At 35.4% G+C, this 13746-nt stretch overlaps 4 protein-coding genes across 8 annotated transcripts; 2 read left to right on the top strand and 2 right to left on the bottom strand.

The window, feature by feature from the left end:
* Nucleotides 1-272: 272 nt before the first annotated feature.
* Nucleotides 273-4087, bottom strand: LOC107263664 (serine/threonine-protein phosphatase 2A 65 kDa regulatory subunit A alpha isoform). 2 transcript variants are annotated; one of them, XM_015731119.2, is made up of 10 exons: nucleotides 3790-4087; nucleotides 3186-3377; nucleotides 2848-3067; nucleotides 2597-2757; nucleotides 2230-2385; nucleotides 1881-2152; nucleotides 1605-1799; nucleotides 1293-1536; nucleotides 926-1169; nucleotides 273-615 (listed from the first exon to the last, which is right to left on the bottom strand). In XM_015731119.2, the coding sequence occupies exons 1-10, from the start codon at nucleotides 3871-3873 to the stop codon at nucleotides 611-613; spliced, it is 1773 nt and encodes a 590-aa protein (XP_015586605.1). In that variant the 5' UTR covers nucleotides 3874-4087; the 3' UTR covers nucleotides 273-610. The 2 variants fall into 2 exon arrangements, with proteins under 2 accessions (XP_015586605.1, XP_015586604.1); XM_015731118.2 differs by having other exon boundaries at nucleotides 2588-2757.
* A 152-nt stretch (nucleotides 4088-4239) lies between these two features.
* Nucleotides 4240-7672, top strand: LOC107263666 (partitioning defective 6 homolog gamma). Its single transcript, XM_025081113.1, has 5 exons — nucleotides 4240-5207; nucleotides 5325-5553; nucleotides 5631-5758; nucleotides 5850-6128; nucleotides 6250-7672. The coding sequence occupies exons 1-5, from the start codon at nucleotides 5151-5153 to the stop codon at nucleotides 6547-6549; spliced, it is 993 nt and encodes a 330-aa protein (XP_024936881.1). The 5' UTR covers nucleotides 4240-5150; the 3' UTR covers nucleotides 6550-7672.
* A 1805-nt stretch (nucleotides 7673-9477) lies between these two features.
* On the top strand, nucleotides 9478-12318 carry LOC107263814 (ornithine decarboxylase 1). Of its 3 annotated transcripts, XM_025081112.1 has the most exons (8): nucleotides 9479-10052; nucleotides 10142-10296; nucleotides 10366-10431; nucleotides 10503-10689; nucleotides 10785-11085; nucleotides 11186-11425; nucleotides 11498-11706; nucleotides 11822-12318. In XM_025081112.1, exons 2-8 carry the CDS (start codon nucleotides 10242-10244, stop codon nucleotides 11877-11879), a joined length of 1116 nt encoding a protein of 371 aa, XP_024936880.1. In that variant the 5' UTR covers nucleotides 9479-10052; nucleotides 10142-10241; the 3' UTR covers nucleotides 11880-12318. The 3 variants fall into 3 exon arrangements, with proteins under 3 accessions (XP_015586911.1, XP_024936880.1, XP_015586912.1); XM_015731425.2 differs by having other exon boundaries at nucleotides 9478-10296; XM_015731426.2 differs by having other exon boundaries at nucleotides 9480-10296; nucleotides 10366-10442; nucleotides 10517-10689.
* Nucleotides 11727-13617, bottom strand: LOC107263815 (phospholipase A1 member A). Of its 2 annotated transcripts, none has more exons than XR_001536771.2 (7): nucleotides 13394-13617; nucleotides 13205-13274; nucleotides 12988-13139; nucleotides 12619-12861; nucleotides 12339-12542; nucleotides 12107-12256; nucleotides 11727-12036 (listed from the first exon to the last, which is right to left on the bottom strand). XR_001536771.2 is itself a non-coding variant. In XM_015731428.2 (7 exons), exons 1-7 carry the CDS (start codon nucleotides 13482-13484, stop codon nucleotides 11976-11978), a joined length of 981 nt encoding a protein of 326 aa, XP_015586914.1. In that variant the 5' UTR covers nucleotides 13485-13617; the 3' UTR covers nucleotides 11727-11975. The 2 variants fall into 2 exon arrangements, 1 of the variants encoding a protein (XP_015586914.1); XM_015731428.2 differs by having other exon boundaries at nucleotides 12107-12266.
* Nucleotides 13618-13746: the final 129 nt, after the last annotated feature.

The raw sequence follows: 13746 nt of genomic DNA on the forward strand, positions 1-13746 counted from the left end.
CTTGTCATAAACAATTTTCTTTTTTTTTTTCCAGAAATTAAAGAAAGTATATTAGGAGAGTTTTTTAACACGTTCCGTGCCGCTTCATCTCCACGCGATTTCCCATTCACGTTACGTAGATTACGGATGAGCCACACTTCCGATCAAACTTGAACGAAAAGTCCAACATAGATCACCGGTGACTCACGCGGCATGGAAAGCGTTAATAGGATTTTGATATTAAATTTTAACGACGCTTCATCGTTTGTTCAATCATCTACTAAATGTAGGAATGATTTCGAGTCATTCTCTTTATTAATCATTACTCGTTAAGACAATTACTTAAGTATGTACGAGGGATACATGATACCAATTGAATCGAGTGGTTGATAATTAGTATAATATTATAGAGACATACAAATACAACAGAACTTAAATTATCGTATAACGTTAACTGCTAATTTTTGTTTGTTAACTCCTGTCGTCGGCGTTTGTTTGTTCGTCTATTAACATTATTGATTTGCCGCGTGTATTAGGTGGAAATAATGTAACGGGTTGTATTCTCATTTTTTAAAAAATTTGTTGAATATTGTTGGGTATATGGTAAATGCTGTTGATGACCTGCTCAACCTCAACCTGTAAAATAAATAATCAGATTAGAAAATATATATCCCTATGATTACAAACATGTAATTCAGTACACAATTTAGAAATTGAAAAGGTCAGTGTTACTCTCAAATTATAGTTTTCGTAATTTCTCATTAACCAAAAAAAAATGGAAATAACAACGCATATCAGAACCAACGAAGAACAGACTCCACGCAATGCTAAATGCATAATGCATTATATAAATGTGCAAGGAAGGATAAGAAAGGTACACTGGGTTTTCTCTTTGAGTGCAAATTAGAGGTAAGCATATTGACGAATTAATATATCTAAAGATTACCTGCAATGCCGGAAATTGCCTCTGAAGCAAAGTATTTCACATCTACGTCATCATCGGTATTTAGTTTTTCAAGGACAGGCTTTACTTGAGTCTGAACTGCACTAGGCTCTAAGTAGGGTCCAATACGCTGCAAGGTTTTAGCAACATTAAATCTGACGTTGGCAACATTATCATTAGCCATTGCCAAAACAGTTGGGAGCATAAACTTTGTCGTTATTTCCGGTCCGCATACCTCAGCCAATACCTATCAGAAGTGAAGGATATTGGATAGAAATAAACATGTAACTTATACATTTTACACCTTAGATCAGATGAAATTTGCATGAAAATTTTTTAAATAGCCTAATAGGTTTTTTTATTGACTTACATTGATGCAGAAAAGACATGTCATCCTATGAAGGTAATTTTGATCCCTGGACATGGCCAATACTTTGGGAATCACTGTATGTTGTGCCCATTCTGGGCCAAACTTTTCTACAAGTTTTTTCAAGTTTAAAGTAGCAGCCTCTCGGATCGCGTAAACGTGGTCAACTAGCCAGGTCATACAGAGAGAGTTTAATTTTTCATCGAAAAACTCCACACCCAGTTGTCCTGCTAGTAACGGCATATATCTGAAATCACGTCATAGACGTAATTAATTTTTTTTTTATTGAGTATCTATCAAGGTATATCAACTTACTCAATAATGGCCAGCCGCACTCGCCATTTGGAGTCCTCTGCTAATTCCACAATAGCAGGCAGGAGGGATTGCGATAGTTGTTGAATGCCAATCACTTCATTGACACAGTCAAGGTTACTGATTATATTAAGACGCACTTCAGGGCACTCATCTTTTAGTTGACACAGAAATAAGGGTAACAGATGTTCGATAGTACTGCATATAGAAAAACGAAAGTCATTTGAATCGTACTAAGAAAGAATTTCATATTACCAAAATATATAGACCGATACTAACAGATGCTTTCCCAGAATCGGACTGAGACCCATAATAACACTCGCTAGTGCTGATTTGACGTGTTGATTTGGATCTGATACAAGTTCTTTTATGTAGGGTAAAACGTTTGACATGATGATAGACTCTTGATTAAATTGATCCAGATTTTGACAGAAGTCACGAACTTTGTCTGCAGCTGCCGCGCGAACCTCAGCTTCGGCATCCTTAAGCAATACTTGAAACGCTGGTACCAGGTCTGTCTTTGTTATTTCTGGGCCAACTGCTTTTTGCAGCTAAGCGTGATAATATTCCATTAAAGTCTCATTGCACAAAAATCTACGTACATACAACATGTATGACGACAACTTACATCAGTGAATTTGTCAGCAACCATATATCGTACTCTCCACGACTGATCGGATGCGCAATTTCGAAGAGTTGGCATGACCAATTGTTCGACATCCTCTTGTTGCAAGAGGGTAGCAATACTGACGCAAGCTTCAACAGCTAACAGACGAACTGAGTCCTAAAGAAAAAAAGTGTTAGTATTTAAGCTCACTACTCATCCATTGTATAGCAATTCTTTCTTGAGGAAGAGATACTTAAAGATTTATTGAAGAAAACACCAAGGGCTATTGCTGCAGTGGATGTACTAAAAGAACTCGAATATACGAGCGCCAGAATTACTGATTTTAAAGATTGGGGCAAATAATAGGTAATCAACGAACCGAACTTGCCTGTTCATCTTGGGCAAGGATGACAAACATTGGGATCAGGTCTGATTTCAAATAGCCGACCTCTACAACTTTCGCGAATTCTCCTAGCTTTGATGCAGCTGAACGTCTAACCATGGGCGTATCGTCCTGACATAGATTACGGAAATGATTTCGCAGCTCAGCTGAAATATGTTTAAAAGGTTTTGTTAATATAATACTAAATAATAGATATTGGGTCACATTCAGTTTAAAACAAAATCCATATGTTTTACCTTTTAATGTAGGGCTTACACGAGTATAGCAAACACTGAATAATCCACAAGCTGATGTTCTCGACGTAAACCAATCTCCAGAGGCTAAACGTTGTACCAAAGGAACAAAGTGTTCTTGTAGATCAGTAGGACTGTGCTGACTTGCGATGTTACGTAGGGATTCAACAGCTTTATCACGTACTACTGTCTCTTCCACTGTTGCAAGAGACTCCAGTGGAGGCTGCAAAATAAGAATAATAGAAATTCATCCAAAATTAGAATTACCAATTTTCGATTGTTCTACAGAAAATACTCATATATAATATGAAAGACTTTTTAATTTATCTAAGGATAATTACCAAAAGACAGTGTACAAATTCAGGTCCACCAACAAGAGGAGTGAAAGTGCCGAGTTGCTCGGCAAGTGCAAGGAGTACCTCATCTTCATCGTATATGGTTTCTGTCAGAAATGGAATTAGTTCGCTGCGAGTACGCTCTACGCCCAATGCAAGAGCAATGGTAGATAACTTTTTGATAGAGTTCAATCGTAGCTGTAACAAAACAAATTAATACTTAACAGTGAAATGTATGCAGGACTTTTTATTTTAAATAAGATAGTACTGGTAACTAAATAACAAATACGTCAAAATTATAGTTTGTTATATCCTTTTTGAGTCACCTAATAACTATTTATCATACACAAAAATAATTCGAATATTGAGCACAGAAATACGCTATTCACACAATTGAGAAATTCATAAGGTTCTGACTCCAATTGCGTATCAATTATACTTTAATGACATTTAGATAAATAACCATGACAGCATTCTCAATCATTTCCTATCTATGTCTCCGTACACAAGGTAAATTAGCTATTCCGTTTGCGGGCAAGAACCCTTAGCCCTGTGGTGTTTAATGACTGCAGAAAGATGGCTAAATTACGAGATTTCTCAGTTCATTTACCTGGACATCCTCGTTTTTCAATTCGTCGATCAAAACAGCGATCGGGTAAAGACTGTCGTCCGCGATAGAGTCGCACGCTGCCATTTTGCTGCTGACCACACTTTAACACTTTCGTGTCTCGCACAGTGTCGAACCGGATATACGTTCCTCACGACGATTTTGGCAGACAATTTAATGATACTCGCGTTATAAAATCGAATAATGTCGCCCAATATGTGTGAATTACAGCATAATTATAGAGAACTGATAATTATTGTAGAGCGGTCGGAACCTGCTTTGCGACTCCATGAATCACTGACAATTTCGTTGGCGTGGTCACCGGTAGATGGAGGTTTTTTAAGCTCGCCTGGTTGTATCCGAGTGCGTCCACGAAAAATTATACTTTTCAATAGTTTAACATCTTCAGAATAAAATCGCAACTCATTTTAAATTATCTAAAATCGATGATAAAAATTCCAATTGATAATTCTAGGAACAAAAGGACATTCTTATAATACAACGTGATATCTAACATCTGAAATGTAAGGAATGCGTTTTCGAGTATTTTTATTACTCGGAAGTTCGTTGATCGTTACGACAATACACTACATTAGCTATTCGACGTCAATAACAGAAATAACAGTTTATTCTACCTATTGATACAACTGTCTGCATAAATGGTACCGATAGATTTCATTGAATATTAGAAAGATTTACCACCACTACTTTTATCACATTTCATAGTTCTGAATGATTATACTGAAATTATAGTACATTCGAAAGTGATTGGAGTACTTGGGACAACAGTCTCTCCTATCATAATTAGAATTAAGATATTACACAAAATGGGTAAATGATATTTAATTCATCATCTTTGCCGAATCAAATTTGTTCATGCTAATGTATTGTTACGATATATAATATACAGATATTCTGTTATTTTAAAAGTGTTCTACATTTTAATGCTTCGTGCCATCGACCAATAGCATTGTAAAGTTCCTTTATGAATACGCTTGTACGCGGTACGACTGTGTAGTATGTATGTCCATATACTGAAATTCAGCTTCAAGTTCTATTTTTTAGCGTCGAATACGTTGCAGGTAAAGAGAATGCAAAGTACCTGTCATTGCTTGGCGACGTTTAATCTTAATATTTCTATTTATCGTGCTCTTTAATAAGCGGGTAGCTCACTGTGATTGTGAAAGTTAAGACGCATTCATTCGTGACACGTTTCTTTCGAAATCGAGGGAACGAGATGAGTTAAAGAGTGGATAAGCTGACATTCCAGGTAGCAGGTACACCTGACGTCACGGAACGTTACTCATTTTAAGAAAATGTGCTTCTTGTAACGATCAAAGAAACGGGGTGTATCTGAACAAATCATGTTTAAGAATAAATTTCAACATCCTGATGCTGATTTTATCAGGGTAAAAACAAAGGTAAGTTTACCATTTATAACAAGGGGTCACTTGATATTGGAAACATTTATAAAGAAAGTGCACTCAGCATCCTTTAATAACATTAATGTTAAGAAACAATTATTGTTCTCTGTACAGTTTAATGAAGATATCATAAGATTCTCTTTGAAGCGCAAAGAGCCTATCAATTACGAAGACTTCAGGACTTGCTTAGCAGAGAAACATGACATTAGCTTGGACTCAAATTTTCTTATTTGGTATACAGATCCTATAGATGGGGATTTATTGCCTATCAACAATGAAAATAACTTTGCTAGAGCACAAGCTACAGCAAAACCATTGCTCCGAATTTTTATACAAAGAACTGGTACATTGTCATATATTCAATATGTAGATTGTTATTCTTATTTCTAAGGTTAATATATTTAACACTGTTTTTTGTAGAAGACAATACTGAAGACGTAAATGGATATGGATCGGTAAAACCACGCAATCTGATTAGCAGTATTTTACATGGAACACCTGGAAAGTCCAAGCCATTACAAATTTCTAATCCCCACAACTTTCGACAAGTATGCATGTCTTACATTTACTTCTCAGAATTATACAAAAATAGTGATATCTCTAGTGTTATACTTATGGGTTGGAACTTTTTCTTTCTAGGTCTCAGCTATAATAGATGTTGACATTCTGCCAGAAACTTGTCGTCGTGTTCGTCTATTAAAGCATGGCTCTGACAAACCACTAGGATTTTATATAAAAGAAGGAGAAAGCTTTAGAGTACTACCACTATCTGCTGGCGGTGGCCTTGAAAAAATACCAGGTGTGTTCATTAGTCGTGTAGTACCTGGTGGTTTAGCTGAAAGTTCGGGTTTACTGGCTGTGAATGATGAAGTACTAGAAGTCAATGGAATCGAAGTGGCAGGAAAGACTCTCGATCAGGTACACTTAAAATTCATTACTCATACCACTCGTATAATTGGTGGTACATCCAAATCAAAAATTTATTCTTTATCAGTGCACAAATTACATACTGTTATTATTTCATGTTCTCATACACTAGGTAACGGATATGATGATTGCAAACTCCTCCAATCTTATAATCACAGTTAAACCCGCAAATCAACGTGGAACATTAGCATTACCACGTAGAGGTTCATTTTCTCGTAATAGCCAAGTGTCATCGGGAAGTCAACAATCTATGCAAAGTATAGCGACCGGCAGCGACGACGAAGCTGATGACATAGTTGACCTTACGGGTATTACTTTACATAACGATACTTCAACTTTCACCACTGTATCTCAACCACTTCGTCATTACCATAATCATTTTAGTCAGGATCAAGGAGTTCTGCACTTCTAGAGAGTGCGTAGCATTAATCAATACGGTTGTTCAAATTGTTCTTGATATATGATAACAAGAAAACCACTATAACTTTACTATTAATAACTGGCAGCTAATTATGAGCAGGTTTTATATCGCGTACCGTATTCTATGTAATTAATGTTTACTTATAGCGGAGGCAATATTGTCACGCTAAAAAGTTGATTCAACCAAACAGAGAGCTGTGGATTATATTTTTTAAAGATTATGGGAATAGTAAACCCATGCTTATGCTGTAACACGTTATGCGTACGTAAAAGTATTTAAAAAGTGTATAGCATGTCCAAGGAATCACATAGTGCCTTGGTATTCCTTCGATACAGTTTAATGTTTTGCATTTAATCATCCTATTAATTAACATTCCTCGACATGTTCATTCTACATTCCAAGTGTAGTAATCTCTATTTATTTTCGCCGCCTTTAAATCATTCATGATTGCGCTGCTTAATCAGGATATTCCTTCACACATTTGCATATTATACATGGGACAGTAATTATCAGTATATTTGGTAAGGGTGGATATTTATTCTCACACGAAGAAGAATACTCGCTAAATCGTGAGAGTGAGTTATCTTTTTCTACATATCCTCCTATACTATAAATCGTCAATTGTCATCCGAAGGGAAGCATCCTATATATTATTATGGCGTTAAAGTTTTTGAAGTTTATGCTGTTATATCACGTCCCTTCGTAATATAAACTTGCGATTGCTCGCGTCTACAAAAAATACATTGATACGAATCAGAAAGTACTTAGATGATGTACTTAAAATGCAGAGCGAAGAACAAATCCTTACTTCGCAAAGCTCTTTGCCTCTGCATGGTTTTTTAATGAAATTTAATATGTTCTTATAGAAGATACTTAATAAAAGGAGTTGCATTCGCACGATGGCTCAATGAAAAATGAATGACATAGTTCACTTTGGAAAGAAGTCTTATCAATAAATATAAACAAGAATATAATAGCCCTCAGTAAAAAATAATATAAGTTGTACAAAGGGCTGACTTCTTTAACGTGTAATTAAGAGATCATATCTTAGTATTAGAAGAAGAACGTACTGCATGCGTTTATTATATTTTATTTTCACGCGTATATTATAAGATACAGCTCTTGAGCAGTCTGAAAAAAAGCTTCATTTCGGTCATCATTGTAAAACATGTTTAATTTCGTCGCCAGTATGAATAGTATACCATTTGCTTTACCAAATTTTAACTTTTAATTATTCGACAATAATCTGAAGTGTTTCATGAAATGATTTATTCATTTAATGTGGTAATACATTTTTAATTGGCGTGGATTCTGCGCCATTGACTGATTCACTTTGCTGAGACTGAAATGGACGTTAAAATTGATATACAATATAAAGTAACAAAGGATATTGATCAGAAGTGTTCTTTTTAAGATAAAGCATTTTTAATCAGCGCAAAATTAAGCCAAGAACGACGTATAGAAAAAGTACGCGATCCCTTGATACAGGTTTTAAAAAAGCCGCGCAGGATGCTACATTTCCTATTCACGTCTGTCGGCAAAAAGAAATACGAAGTGACTGTAATAATTTTAAATCGAAGCTGACATACACGAGTCTACACAGTTATATATTAGGATTAGAATATACATCCACTTACAGATGTATATATATATCTCCAAAATGTAGATGTAAAACCATTTCTTTTATGATGGAAAATGTATTTTCTATGAAATTGCAAGAATAAAAGGAATATATTATATCGTATTGAAAATTTCATTATTTCTGTGCAAACCTAAACTTCCTTTTGTATAATTTAACATTTTTTTTCAGGTCTAGAAGTTATTATTTTAATACCAATACGCAGTACCCTTTTGGTCCAGGACTAGTATCAATCTGGTCGTACGCGTTAAGCAGCTGTTTATGTTAAAATCGAAGAATATATTCTGATATATTATGCTTCCCATTTTTTGCTTTTTTTCCAGAACGTGTAACATTGTATTTATTGATGAGGCTTTATAAGATTCCCAGTTCCAGCAAAATCAATAAGAAGAGTTTCCTTGGAAAAGAAATGCCGCCATTAATAACGATTAAAAAATTGTTATTTAAGCATTCGTGTATGATTTGACGTTAATTATATTCATTAGGTTCTTCATTGGTGTTAAATATATTTACCACGTGCTCTTCCTCATGATCGGGTAAACAGCCAGAGGAAAAAAAACCGTTAACAGAAGTAGCCAGTTCTATAGCGTAAGCACCCACGTCTTTTCAGAAGAACCAATCGCCCACAAGCAATTCTGGTGATAAAACTGGCGTCAAACAAATAAATAAAAGGTGAAGACCAGCGCGACCAAGAGTATTACTAGTTCGGAGAAAGACCCTGTAGAAGCGCCAGACTACCTGATAGGAAAGTGTTCATATGAAATTACAGGAGAAAAAGCTCCTACAGAGGCCGCGGCAACCAACCATAGTAAATATGGTTGGGCCGATAAAATCGAGCAATGAAAGTCTCTGCATTTCTAAAAGCCCTTCTTTCCTCCTATAGGTGAACGAGCGAACAGAGTACCGGAGAATCTATTGTCCGAGAAGAAAAAGGAATAAAATGACAAGGTCTGAGACAGTAGAGCGGATTTAAAACGAGTACAACGCAACAACTACAACGTGGACGCGAATATGCGCGCTGACTTGATTTTGTTGGCTTGCTAGTCGAACCACTTGTCACAAGCGGTATGACGAAGAAGTCCTGTAACCAGTCAATTCTGAGAAACTAAATCCTCGATCGATAGAAGTTAGAAAGAGCTCAGTGTACTGTAACCACGTAACTGATTAAGTTCTCATGAATAGAAATAATGAAATTTTCAGTACGATACAATACATTCCTTTAATTCTTGCAATTTCATATAAAATACATTTTCCATCATAAAAGACATTGTTCTATATCTGCATTCTGTATCTGCATCTATAAGTAGATGTGTATTCTACTCGTAATATGTAAATTTGTAGAGTCGCGTACTTCAGCTTTGATTTACAATTATTACAGCCACTTCGTATTCTTTTTCAACGATAGACGTTGCAGGTGCCTGGTTACAGTAAATTTGTTTACCAGTGATTAGGGATGGTAATGTATTTGTCGGCGTACTTAAAAAATGTTTTTACACAATATAGGACATTTGCAGATATTTTATCACGATAAGTAGTTGCCACTTTTTAGAATACTGACATGAACTCATAAAACAATAAAGACTTAGAGACGACCGCATATTATCTATAAAAATTATTACCGCGATTTTTATTGCAAATAAATGACAGGTTTTGTTACACTTCATACTTATCACTATTTATACTTTATTAATTACTTAGGAGATACCAGTAAACTGGGTCAATTACGGTTATTGAGTACCTGATGAAACATTTGTGGAAAGTCAGTACTCTCTGGAACTTAACTATTGATCTTAGCATCCCGGAGTATCCAGAAGTCGCCAAACAAAAAATTTCATAAACCTGATCTACCTTACTGGTATATCGTAATTTTTCACATGACAAAACGCATTAGTATTGGTCGAGTGTATCCAAAATGACATCTACTTTGAATTTTGATGAAATCAGAATATTCGAAGACTGTAAGGACGATTTGGATATTATCAGAGAAATCATTGATACTGAAAAAACGAAAAATGGCTTTCATATTTTGGATGTTGGAGATGTGATGACTAAGCATAAGAATTGGATTTCTAAGATACCAAAAGTGGTACCACATTTCGGTATGTATAAAAGCCAATTATATTTGTATATCCAAATTTTCTATAAATTATAAAGATTTTACCTTTTAGCTATGAAGTGTAATCCTAATCTTACTGTGATTAAAGTATTAGCTGCACTGAATGCGGGATTTGATTGTGCGTCTCAGGTATTTATAACAAGATGCTTTTATGTTTTCATTTAATTTATTGTATAATATTTGAGACAGTGATACGATTGCAGTACGAAATAGAAAAAGTTATAGAATTTGGTGTGACCGGAGATAGGATTATTTTTGCAAATCCTACAAAGTTGCCAGCCCATATCGAATTTGCCAGGAGAGTCAACGTCAGCAAAATGACAATTGATAACGAAGAGGAACTTTTGAAGATCAAGGAATTATTTCCAGACGCAAAGTGCGCACTAGATATAATATTCAATCCGCATATAATAGCCATTCGAATCGTAGGGTGTTTTTTTTTATAAAGTTGTGTAAATTTAACTTCCACAGAATAATCATTCGTTTTCAATGCGTTTTGCCGAGCTACGAATGTCACCTGAGTGCAAAATTTGGCTGTGATCCTGATCAAGAAGCAATTAACTTGATCCAGGCGACAAAAAATCTTGGAATGAATTTGTATGGCTTCAGTTTTCACGTTGGCAGTCCGTGCGACGAGCCAGTGGCTTATAAACGTGGAATTGAAGTTTGCAAAAGACTTATAGGTGTCGCCACATCAATGGGTTGTAATAATGTCAGGTTGATCGATATCGGTGGTGGAATTCCTGGCGATAAAGGATTTGAATTAGATGAGGTATGCAAAATTCCTAAGAAATATCTGTATCATAATATTTTCTCCGTGAAATTCTACCATTTACAGACGCATTGTAAAACTTTCCTTTGTTCTTGTTCAGTACGCTGAAGTCGTAAACGAAGCTCTGAAGAATCTGGATCCTTCCATCGAAGTCATAAGCGAACCTGGAAGATACTACGTTGCATCGGCGTCTAGTGTAGTCAGTTATTTGCACAGTAAAAAAATTGTACCTGATGGTGATAATAAAAAACTTATCTATTACGTAAGCGATGGCGTATACGGTTCCTTCATAGAGGAGCTGCTGAACATACGAAGCAGACTTCCGATTTCCTTGGATAAAGTGAGTATTGTCCTAATCTGGTATTTTTGTTTATTCGCAATTCGCACGAATTTTTGCTTTCCCTTGTCCTAGAGAGCAAGTAAAGAGAAATTTGTCTCTACCATCTGGGGACCAACTTGCGACGCTTACGATTGCATCGTCAAAGACGTTTTATTACCAGAATTTTTTGTTGGCGATTGGCTAGTCTGGAAAAACATGGGCGCTTACGCTATAGCATTGGCTACTTCTTTTAACGGCTTTTTCCCTCCGGCTGTTTACCCGATCATGAGGAAGAGCACGTGGTAAATATATTTAACACCAATGAAGAACCTAATGAATATAATTAACGTCAAACCATACACGAATGCTTCAAAAACAATTTTTAAATCGACATTAAAGATGGAATCTCTTTTTTAGGGAAACTCTTCTTAATGATTTTGCTAGAGCTGGGAATCTTGTAGAGCCTCGTCAATAAATAAAATTATAAGTAAATTCTGGAAAACATGCAAAAAATGGAGAATTGAAATGTTGAAATTTAACATAGACAACTGCTTAACGTGTGTGACCAGATTCATACTAGATTTTGACCAAAAGGGTACTGCGCGTTGGTATTGAAATAATAGCTTCCTGATCTGAAAAAAAAATGTACAAAAGGAACTTTAGGATAATTTCTATAAAAAGATTGTTTTCTGTTATACTCACGCGTTATGCGGAGTGACGTATCCAAAGTATATTTTATCGTTATCCTTGCATGCTCCAGAAATAAAATTGGTGTAAGATGTACACTTTACTGCCATAAAAGCGTATGGGTTTGTAACGGATTCTGCGTAAAAACGCCAGGATCTCCAGTGGCTACAAAAATCTGTTAAAATTTTATATTCAAGGTAAATTTATAATAGTATAAATTAAACAATCGATCGATAATTTAATTTACCTTCTGGTGTAAATGGTATCGTAAGAAAGGGACATCCTGGCTGAGGTCTACTTCCTCCATTAGCAAAAAAATCGACAGACCCGGTTGGAACAAAAGCACCATAGACTCCGCCATCGGTATGAACGATATCAACGACTTTGGCATCTGTTTTATCAATGTGCTGTAAATTCAGTACATAAAATCCTGGTTTAGCCGGATCTAAGCCTGGATCAACGTATGAAATTTGCACTAGCCATAAAGAAATTAGAAACGAGTAATTTGAAAAATTTCAAAAACGTACCTGTTATTCTTGGAAGCTGGACGTTACTATACTTTCCAATAAATCCAGCTATCTGTGCACCTAACGAATGCCCAATGATATGCAAAGTATTGACATTTATCCCGTAGGACAGAAGTTTTTCCAAAGCTCCAGCTATTATTTTTCCTATTATTTTAATTTTAATAACAAGAGTTATATAACGTTCCAATGCCAAATCGCTCCAATCCACCAGCAGGATATTGTCATTACCTCGATCGAGGTAAGCTGCCGGAAGACAAAATGGACGTTACACAATTTCATATTAGTGTGAATTGTAATGTTGTTTCCGATAGACTATTGTTTTATTTGTATTGTCACATTTGAATTATGCGCGTCTTATTATTACTGTACCTCCAACTACAGTTTGTACACTTTCATTGGACGGATGCTCCCGAAATCCATGCAGGTAGATAACTAATGGCTTTTTGAAATCTATTTCATGAAGAATATTCTCAGGATAAGCAATGGAGGTATCGTACGAGTTTAAATTACAGTCTGATCGTCTAGAATATTATAGAATGATAAGAATTTGAATTGAAAATATAAAAAATTTAATTGTTGCACAAACCCAGTGTAAATTTTCAGCCTTATCTTGTCGACCAACTGTTCAACGTCTTCTTTGTTTTTTAATAAATAATCTACAAACATATTCAAATTTTAATGTCTACCTATGTAATGTATGAAATATTAGTGAATTTTTATTTTTTCTGGGTAGGTGTATGTATATTTAAATTGACACTGAACAGTCAATACTTACCCCAATTAAATAATCCATTGTAACAAATGTGACATTCGATAAGGTTTATAAGGATATATGTAAGGACAAGATACACACTCAAAGCGTTCATTATAGGAATCAACAAATTCTTACGATTCTGCAGTACAATGATTTCTCGCAATTGTGATACTGATCACTTCGCACTGGTCCTGATAGTTCATTCCTGTTCTAGCACAATGTTAAAAATGTCATCGTAGCTTCTATCACAGATACTTAATCTGGGACAGGTGGGATCAGATATTCCCCCACATTGGAAAAATCTTGTCAAGGTTCACAACTTTTGCAGTCACATAGTTCGCTGTTGGTGAACGTTATAAAATACTTTCTTGTAC

Source organism: Cephus cinctus, unplaced genomic scaffold (genome assembly GCF_000341935.2).
Source record: "Cephus cinctus unplaced genomic scaffold, Ccin1 Ccin1_scaffold0160, whole genome shotgun sequence".
NCBI lineage: Eukaryota > Metazoa > Arthropoda > Insecta > Hymenoptera > Cephidae > Cephus > Cephus cinctus.

Excerpts from the sequence above, each read along its gene's own strand:
- LOC107263666 (XM_025081113.1), top strand. The coding sequence starts at position 5,151 with ATGTTTAAGAATAAATTTCAACATCCTGATGCTGATTTTATCAGGGTA. Across the intron at positions 5,208-5,324 it reads TTATCAGGGTAAAAACAAAG|TTTAATGAAGATATCATAAG; the intron begins GTAAGTTTACCA and ends TTCTCTGTACAG. Across the intron at positions 6,129-6,249 it reads CAGGAAAGACTCTCGATCAG|GTAACGGATATGATGATTGC; the intron begins GTACACTTAAAA and ends CTCATACACTAG.
- LOC107263814 (XM_015731425.2), top strand. The coding sequence starts at position 10,110 with ATGACATCTACTTTGAATTTTGATGAAATCAGAATATTCGAAGACTGT. Across the intron at positions 10,297-10,365 it reads AAAAGTGGTACCACATTTCG|CTATGAAGTGTAATCCTAAT; the intron begins GTATGTATAAAA and ends TTTACCTTTTAG. Across the intron at positions 11,707-11,821 it reads ATCATGAGGAAGAGCACGTG|GGAAACTCTTCTTAATGATT; the intron begins GTAAATATATTT and ends TCTCTTTTTTAG.
- LOC107263815 (XM_015731428.2), bottom strand. The coding sequence starts at position 13,484 with ATGAACGCTTTGAGTGTGTATCTTGTCCTTACATATATCCTTATAAAC. Across the intron at positions 13,275-13,393 it reads CAATGGATTATTTAATTGGG|ATTATTTATTAAAAAACAAA; the intron begins GTAAGTATTGAC and ends ATATGTTTGTAG. Across the intron at positions 12,037-12,106 it reads TACGTCACTCCGCATAACGC|ATCAGGAAGCTATTATTTCA; the intron begins GTGAGTATAACA and ends TTTTTTTTTCAG.
- LOC107263664 (XM_015731118.2), bottom strand. The coding sequence starts at position 3,873 with ATGGCAGCGTGCGACTCTATCGCGGACGACAGTCTTTACCCGATCGCT. Across the intron at positions 3,068-3,185 it reads AATTTGTACACTGTCTTTTG|CCTCCACTGGAGTCTCTTGC; the intron begins GTAATTATCCTT and ends CTTATTTTGCAG. Across the intron at positions 1,800-1,880 it reads CCGATTCTGGGAAAGCATCT|TACTATCGAACATCTGTTAC; the intron begins GTTAGTATCGGT and ends TTCTATATGCAG.